General features: G+C 40.6%; 1 protein-coding gene across 2 annotated transcripts in view; it reads right to left on the bottom strand.

Moving 5' to 3' along the window:
* The window catches only part of LOC122551613 (activin receptor type-1-like), a 110,979-nt gene that overhangs the window by 47,925 nt on the left and 53,350 nt on the right, over positions 1–9,704 (bottom strand). For both annotated transcript variants that reach the window (XM_043693798.1, XM_043693797.1), the window contains exons 2-3: positions 8,153–8,226; positions 4,372–4,635 (exon numbers count right to left, since the gene is read on the bottom strand). In XM_043693798.1, coding sequence (XP_043549733.1) covers positions 4,372–4,635; positions 8,153–8,226 — 338 coding nt within the window. The remainder of the gene's footprint in view (positions 1–4,371; positions 4,636–8,152; positions 8,227–9,704) is intronic.

Raw genomic sequence — 9,704 nt, forward strand, 5'->3', positions numbered from 1 at the left:
TCCACATTGATGCCCTGGGGTTGAAGTGTTCCGAGGCGGAAGATGAGGCGTTCTTCCTCCAGGCGTCTGGTGGTGAGGGAGCGGTGGTGAAGGAGGCCCAGGACCTCCATGTCCTCGGCAGAGTGGGAGGGGGAGTTGAAATGTTGGGCCACGGGGCGGTTTGGTTGATTGGTGCGGGTGTCTCGGAGATGTTCCCCTAAAGCGCTTGCTAGGAGGCGCCCAGTCTCCCCAATGTAGAGGAGACCGCATCGGGAGCAACGGATACAATAAATGATATTAGTGGATAAAACCAAAATTTGAATTCAAGATTAGAGTGGTGCTGGAAAAGCACAGCAGGTCAGGCAGCATCCGAGGAACAGGAAAATCGACGTTTTGGGCAAAAGGCCTACATTCCTGATGACGGGCTTTTGCCTGAAACGTCGATTTTCCTGCTCCTCGGATGCTGCCTGACCCGCTGTACTTTTCCAGCATTGCTCTAATCTTGACTCTAATCTCAGCATCTGCAGTACCCACCTGCCAAAATTTGAATTGTCTTACAGTGCCAGAGTAAAAGAACTAACCAGCAGCATAACTTAATGCTCAGGACAGATGAGAGATGGGCAACCATTCCTCACAAACACCAAAATGTGAACCGAAAGGTCAAGTTACTTGAACTCTAAGAAAAAACTTAAATTGTGTGACAAGAGCACGTCTACAAGAGAAGCATTACAGTTATTACCAACAAAACTCATCTAGAAATGTAAACATAAAATTGCAAAATGATATTTTACATATTGTACTCAAACCCAAAAATGTTAGATTATGGAGACTGATTGCCTTTAAGTCCCAAAGCTACCATGGAAGTTAAGGAGGTGCATAATCTTAAATTCCAACTAAAATAACAAGTTAATAAGGCTTGTGTGAGGAATGTATGTGAATCCTAATTATTGAAATTTCTACATGCCTTTACCTGTACTGCACTTAGCAGAAAATGAAGGACAGTGATAGCCAATAGTATTGACAGGATGGCTGCAACGAAGTGCTTGTTCCAGCAATGACTTGTTTAAAGAGATTCAAAGCAAGTCTCAAATTTGATAATAATGACCAGACACACCAAACTGAAATACTGATCTACTAAAGAATCATGCAGAAATCTGAATAAAGCTGTTTCAGTTCATGATGATAATGATTCCCAGATGATGTAGCCTATAAGTATCAAAACGGTTACATGCTAATGATACTATAGTTTCATTGTTGTTTTTACTGTTTATTTTCATGATTAGGTTGTCTTGACAACCTGCAGAGATTATATAAATCAGGTATGATAAAAGGCTGATCTATAAATGCTGTTATACTTTGGGAGATATTTCAATAAAGAATAATTATATAATAAGTTGCCCTTCAGAGGGTTGGTGTGGACTTGTTGGGCCAAAGGGCCTGTTTCCACACTGTAGGGAATCTAATCTAAGCTGTAGATCTATCACAGAACTAAAGATTTAGGCAAAAATCGAGAAGAGTTTTGTCAATCAAGAAACAGAAAGTCTCACAACCACTATCATCAAGTTAGGGAAGCAATTTCGACAAGCATCTCATATAGTGCTGTGTTGGATATAGAGTCATAGAGATGTACAGCATGGAAACAGACCCTTCGGTCCAACCTGTCCATGCCGACCAGATATCCCACACAATCTAGTCCCACCTGCCAGCACCAAGCCCAATCCCTCCAAACCCTTCCTATTCATATACCCATCCAAATGCCTCTTAAATGTTGCAATTGTACCAGCATCCACCACTTCCTCTGGCAGCTCATTCCATACATGTACCACCCTCTGCTTGAAAAAGTTGCCCTTAGGTCTCTTTTATATCTTTCCCCTCTCACCTTAAACCTACGCCCTCTTTTCTGGACTCCCCGACCCTAGTGAACTGAACTAGATGCTTCATTGTCTCAAATATCCACCAGACAGGAATATCTACACAAGGTTGGCCATATTATTGCAATATGTACCCAAGCGGGAAATAGACTGTATTTCATGCTTATCAGGTTGCTGAAGTCATCAAAATTGACAGTACAAACCTGAAATACCACAGAGACAGAAAGAATTAGGGCCTAAATCAGTTTATCACCCTATAAAATAAGGCATCACCCCAAATAAACTCTCCTGTTGCTCACCTATCATTATCGTAAAGGTACAAAGCTTAGAGATAGAGGGGTTTGGCCCTTATGTTTAATTTTCCTACCAAATGATAAGGAGGAGACAAACTGGAAATCCAGGGAAGTGAAAATTCTCCAGTGGACAGAATCAGAGGTGTAGCATTCCACACAGGGACACTGCAGTCAGTCAAAGTGCGTTGCAAAAATGTATCTCTTGTTGCTGTTTGCAGTACAGTCTAAAACTTTACAAACTAGTGGAACAGGTAGTACTTATCTGGTACAATGTCACAACACTAATGTCAGAAGCAGTCAATCTCTGGCAAGATCAAGTCTCATTTACACGAGTGCCATTACAAAGACAATGCCAGATACAGGTAATGCTCCTTTAACACTGTAGTTGCATTCCAATGAAACCTCACTTAATAGAAAATCGCTTAATAGAAATGATGAGGCCTATGGGAAAAGTGGAGGGAGGGACAGACCAGCAAAAAAAAAATCACTCAATTGCTCAAAAATCATCCAAAAGCCTAACACAAAGTATAGCACAACCTGAACGAAGGTTTAAATCAAACTTATTAACAAAACAAAAGTAAATTTAACACATTACGTTGAAAAAATATTGTTAATACAGGGACAGAGGGTCATCATCATCACCACCACCTTCAGGTGCAGTTTTGCTCTGGATAGCTGTGGTTCATTGTCTTCTGACTGTTTCTTAGAGGTTAATTTAAAGGATATTATACAAGAATATTCTTATCTGAGAGGGAGAGCAGTGAACATTCATTTGTTTAATCTTTGAGATGAAGCTGCTCAATATATACTCCTGTACCTCTTACATGCTCTAACAGCAGCTGACATCGGCGCACAAGCAGAACCGAGTGCATGAAACAATCGCCGCTGGAATCATGCTATTGCGAACAGAGGCAAGCATTCTCGAAAATACCATTCCCTACTTCTTCAGCAGTGTTATAGCCAAATCGCATTGCTGAAACATGCTTTATAAGAGAACTACCTGTATCCAAATCTAACTAAAACATGTATTACAATATTCTACATTTTTCCAACACAGCTGCATACAATACCACCTCTCCGCCTCCAATTACTTGAGAAGTTTCTGTTGTGCCATTTTCCCCATATATGGCATTACCATTGCATTGTCCAACAGAACCCTATCAGCAATAATGATCTTTAAAACAATTCACATTATGTAAAACTTCTTTGCCTGTAATTTAAAAGTACTTGCACTGAAGTGGCAGATCTCACCTCATCTTCAAAATGTTTAGCTATTCACAATTTAAAAGATCAACTGCAAACATTACCTCATATACACTAGTGACACCCACTCTGCCTCACCATCATTTACTTTGATCTCCTCTGCCCTGTGCCTGACATCTACATTTGGAAGAATTACAATCTTATGCAGTCAAATGTTGTGAAGGTCAAGATTATTGCCTTTGGCCCCTCAAGAAATTCATCACCCTTGCTACTAATTTGATCAGCCAACACCCAAGGCTGACTCAGAATGTCACTTGTATCTGTTCATCTGCTGCTGGAAACACTGATCCACATCAAGACTTGGCCAGTGCAGTGCTCAGCTCACCAGCCTCATCCCCAACATACACAATATATTTCAGCTCATCCAGCACATTGAATCCATGTCCTAATGTGTTCTAAATCCCTCATTGTCCAGGATTAGCTCCTGTTGCATTCAAATTTTAAATTCTTCATATTGATATCCCTTTATGGCTGAGACCTTCCATCTTTGTACCCCAAGCAGGATGGTTAGAGTAATAGAAAACTAGAAACAATACAGCTAGCAACCATTCCTGATCTCTTTTGAAGAACAGAATTTTTAACTTCTGTAAACTGAAGAAAGGAATAAGAATACCTCAACAAGCGGTGTAGATTCAAACGACACAGGAAATAAAACACAATTATGCATGCTTTAACAATGCCAACGTATTAATAATCTCCAATTTTTTAATTCCCTTACAAGTTCATACAACGAAATCAAAGTGCTTTGTACTCAATTTGCAATGGCAGAAAAGTGCAGTTTTGGATGTAAGTGAATTCCCTCACATTTCAGCATGGTGCATGTTTTCTACACACGTTACTTTTGTCTCTCCTGCTGCACAGTGTGAAGTTGGATCTTGCATATCAGCATCTGTGAAATAGTTGGCAATTATAAAAGTAGATGTCAACATTTTGATAAGTCACAAAGTTTGTTAAGAAAGTTTTACCTTTAGGTGGCAGTTGAGCTGTAATATTCATATTACACAAATTGCCATGACAACATTCTACTGTCTGATCTGCTGATGGTGGAGTCTTGCATGTCAGCTTACTCTGTTCATAAACTTGGAAGCAGCCTTTTTGATAAACTGGATGACCATCATTTATGCTCAATGATGCGAAACACTGCTGCCCTACACACTGATCCTCTCCTCCACAAAACATCCCTTCACACACGCACTTATAGAGGCCTGCACTTAATTTTGGCTTCTCCTCTGAAAAACAAAAGTTCAAAAATAAAGTGAGCCATTGGAAAATTCTTAAGAAGCAACTAATCAAGCCCATGACAACAGGTAACATAATAACTATGAATCACTAACACAAAAAGTACTAAAGGTCAATCATAACTGTCCGTACATCCTTCTCACAATAGTTCCAAACGTATAAAATCTCAAAACCACGATACTTAAGTGGTATCAGGGGGAAGGTAATAGAGTAGATTAGATTAGATTCCCTACAGTGTGGAAACAGGCCCTTCGGCCCAACAAGCCCACACCGACCCTCTGAAGAGTAACCCAACCAGTCCCATTTCCCTCGGACTAATGCACCTAACACTATGGGCAATTTAGCACAGCCAATTCACCTGACCTGCGCACCTTTGGACTGTGGGAGGAAACCCACGCAGACATGAGGAGAATGTGCAAACTCCACACAGACAGTCATCCAAGGCTGGAATCGAACCTGGAACTCTGGTGCTATGAGGCAGCACTGAGCCACCGTACTGTAAAGGTAATGTCTAAATCAGAGTCCAAGGGGACATGAATTTGAATCTCACCGTGGCAAATGGTGAAATTTGAATTTGATGAAAATCTGGAACTAAACCTTAGACTAAAAGCAACTATGTAACCATTGTTAATTGTAGTAAATGCCCATTTGGTCACTACTGTCTTTTAGGCAAGAAAAGCCGTTATCGAGGGGTGACCTTATAGAAGTTTATACAATGATAAGGAGCATGGGGAGGAGTCCAGAACTAGAGGGTATATCCACAAAAGACTCCTGCAATAGCTACCTATCTCTCTTACCTTTGCTGGAGTTAACCCATCTATGTGACTGTATCTGAGACTTTCCCCCACTTCCTACAACTGCCATCCATCACATACTGTTGCTGTTGCAGTTGCAAATTCCTCATTGCTTCTAACTGCCTCTCCAACTGATCCATTTGATCTGATAAGATTCGCAGCCAACAGCATTTATGGCAGATATAATCCACAGTAACCCTTAAACTCTCCTCAAACTCCCACATCTGACAAGAAGTACATATCACTCTATTAAAGGCCATTTTTGCTCCTTCATAATCTATAGACCCAGAAAATAACACCGTCTTATTCCTCTACAAACACTGCCCCAGGTTAAATTAATAGTTATGGCTTATATTTTAAGTTTAATCAAGAGACATATCTCCAAAAAACAAACAAAATCAAGAAAGACGCCACTCTACTCACTATTGCCGATTCTCTGCAGGCCACACTTAAAACAACGATTAACTTATCCGATTCTGTGCTGTGAACTTCACCCAACAATTCCTCCAAGATCAATTGTGAATTTCACTGTTTGTTAATTTTCCCAGATGCACTCCTAAAGGGGCAACTTTTTCACGCAGATTGGTGTGTGCATGGAATGAGCTGCCAGAGGACATGTGGAAGCTGGTACAATTACAATATTTAAAAGACATCTGGATGGGTATGTAAATCGGAAGGGTTTAGAGACGTATGGGCCAAGTGCTGTCAAATGGGACTCGATTAATTTAGGATCTCTGGTCGACATGGATGAGTTGGACCAAAGGGTCTGTTCCCGTGTGTGTCTCTATGACTGTACGGTTACACCTAAGTGTGATCCCGGACACACATCAATGTGGTTGACTGTCTTTTAAAATGGCCCAGTCAGCCATGCAGTTCAAGGGCAAACTATGCTGGCTCAGCAAAAACACAAAAAAAGTGGGTTTTTTTTTAAAACTTTTATTCTCAGTAAAGAAGCATCTACTATTGGCCTCAAACATATTTTTCCATTGCAACAAGTGTGAATTATTGCAACTGCTGCAAGGTTATGCTTGCTGGAGCTTTTAAATTGATCACTGCAGTCCCTCAAAGTGATGTCTGTGATCTGTATAAATAAATGCAGACTTATTGGAATTCCATCTTTATGACTTTGTTTTCTTGCCAACTAATGTTTCAAGTTAAAACAAATGTTTGGAAGGCTTTTCTTTCAGAGGCATTCTTCTTCCACTTTCTGCCAGTTTTGTCATTAGAACCTTATCTTAAAGTATGTTGCTAAAGTCAGAGTTAAAATCCAATTTCAAATGATGTGTCATTCCTTTAACTCATTACCCATTGTTGGCCCATTCCTTTAACTCATACCCATCTGCATCAAGCGATGCAGATTTTTTAGTTATGGAAGACAGCATTGCTTTTCAAAGCAGTGACGGAAATACCTTGAGAATGAGTGACACGGGGAGTCTTTGAGTTTAGGAAATTCTGTCTGATGATAGCCCTCTGATTGTCACAAACAAGACCTCAACCAAAGTTGTAAGTGGAAGAGCAACAGGGCCTTTGAAGTGAAAATATCTTTCTACCTCTGCATGGGATAAAGAGAGAAAAACCAAGAATGCATAAAAGAAAAAACTCTACCGAGAGCAGACCTAGATTTGTCAGGTCAACTATTATAGAGTCATAGAGATGTACAGCATGGAAACAGACCCTTCGGTCCAACCTGTCCATGCCGACCAGATATCCCAACCCAATCTAGTCCCGCCTGCCAGCACCAGGCCCATATCCCTCCAAACCCTTCCTATTCATATACCCATCGAGATGCCTTTTAGATGTTGCAATTGTACCAGCCTCCACCACTTCCTCTGAAAACTCATTCCATAGACGTACCACCCTCTGCGTGAAAAAGTTGCCCCTTAGGTCTTCTAGTAATACAATTTCTTTGGAATATTATACAATTCATCCAACACATACACATTGGAAATTTAGAATATGTTTAGTCCAGTATAACTTTCACAAAGTAAGTATTTTTCCAGTAAACTAAAGCAAAATTGGGGTTTCCACAAAATAGAAAAGTACTAAAATTGGAGGGAATCCTGAGGGACAGGATGTACTCGCTCAAAGGTAGAAGACAGAGGGTGGTGGTGGAGGATTGTTTTTCAGACTGGAGGCCTGTGACCAGTGGAGTGCCACAAGGATTGGTGCTGGGTCCTCTACAATTAACCCTAACCCCCCCAGCCCTATCCCCCTCCACCTCCGAGGCTGCAGCCTCATTCCTGACGAAGGGCTTTTGCCCGAAACGTCGATTTTTCTGCTCCTTGGATGCTGCATGACCTGTTGTGCTTTTCCAGAACCACTCTCTTAACTCTAATCTCCAGCATCTGCAGTCCTTACTTTCACCTAGATGCAGAAAGTTGCTCCCCTTGTGGGAATGGTTTGGACCAAAAGATATGATCTCAGAACAAGGGGTTGCACTTTTAAGACAAATGAGAGAAATTTCTTCTCTCAGAGGGTAGTGAATCTATGTGTTTCTTTACCATAGATGGCTGTTGAGGCTGGGTCATTATTATGAGGTACATGAAAAGGCAGATTTTTAATCAGTGGGGCATCAAAGGATGAGGAAAAGACAAGTTAGAATTGCGGATTATTAGACCAAATCATGACTTCATTGAATGGCAGAGCTGGCCGATTTCTGCTTCTATGCCTTATAGTCTTATAGGGTAAAAATCCAATAATTACTATTCCTTACCTTCACAGCTTGAACTTCGAAAGGTCAATGTCACCAACATAGGAAGGATCATTGTACCAGTTAACATCATACAACTGAAACAAAACACACCACACCACAATTAACATTTCAATGCATCTTTGTCTCCCCCATGCACATCTGATTTTTTTTAAATAGACAAAAATAGTCAGTGGGAAGAAATACACAATTAAACAGGAAAACCAATCACAAACAGACAGACAACAGTATACTTGAGCTATCCAAATACTCCCTAGCTTCAGGGCATTTCTGAAACCATAACGCTCTTGAACCAACCAGCTTGCATACAGCACACTGGTGAATTTTTTTTTCTCAAAATACTGCTGGTTGAGCCAGATAACATATGTTTAGATAGCTGAAATCATGCCAACAATTTTGAAACATCAGCATTCTGCTGGTTGTTTCTTTTAGGTCAATGTGCTGAAAGTTACTGTATAAATGTTATAATACAGTTCCAGCAAACTTTAAACAGGCACATGAACACAACATCCTAAAAATAGAGGTGGATGTGTGGGGTGGGGGAGCTAAGTAAATACTTTGCAGAAGATGCAAGGGAAAATTATTGAAAATTCCTCTACTTGTCTGCCCAACAGAATACCCTGTTTGCTGTGTTATTAAAAAGGAAAAATGGTAGATCCCAAGGCCAGACTTCAGTGCTGCATTCTATTCAAATTACATGTCAGTTGATAGCTGGTTAATAATAAACATCTTGGCCTCACAACCCAGTTCTGGAGGCAAGCATGGTTTCCTGCTGGTTTGCTGCTTCTGCACAGCCTTACCCACTGCGAATTATAAAATAATATGTTGCTGGGATAAAGTGTTTCCTTTGCAGTGATAATCCCTGAAAATACAGTTCTTCTTAAATGAAGCTATGTTCGAAAGTCTTACGCCTGCCAAAGCCAGACATTTTTATGGTTTCATTTCCTTAGTGAAATTTAGAAGCCACAATTAGGGTCGTCTAGCAGGTTACACCGAGATACACATCAAAAAGCCAACTCCTGCAACATATTTATTTTTGCCAGAACTAAGGGGCTAAGGTAAGATTGTCCCTAATTACAGACTTCATTATTCATTGCTGTGGTGTGCTCCATTATTAATAATCATGAATACACACACTGACAAAAACATGTTTGGGCCCAGACCTCCAACAACAATGTACTATGTTCATTTTACTGTATGCACCACATGTCATCATCAACACACATTTAAATTAAGAGATTTAACGTAGTAAAATGCCCAAGGCACTTCACAAGAGCATTATTAAACAAAAGTGCACTGAGTGAAATAATGGGAAATATGGGCTAATGATCTGAAAGTATGTTGTGGTTCTGTTCGCCGAGCTGGGAATTTGTGTTGCAGACGTTTCGTCCCCTGTCTAGATGACATCCTCAGTGCTTGGGAGCCTCCTGTGAAGCACTTCTGTGTTGTTTCCTCCAGCATTTATAGTGGTTTGTCTCTGCCGCTTCCGGTTGTCAGTTCCAGCTGTCCGCTGCAGTGATCGGTATATTGGGTCCAGGTCGATGTGTTTGTTGAT

This window comes from Chiloscyllium plagiosum, chromosome 7, assembly GCF_004010195.1.
Source record: "Chiloscyllium plagiosum isolate BGI_BamShark_2017 chromosome 7, ASM401019v2, whole genome shotgun sequence".
NCBI lineage: Eukaryota > Metazoa > Chordata > Chondrichthyes > Orectolobiformes > Hemiscylliidae > Chiloscyllium > Chiloscyllium plagiosum.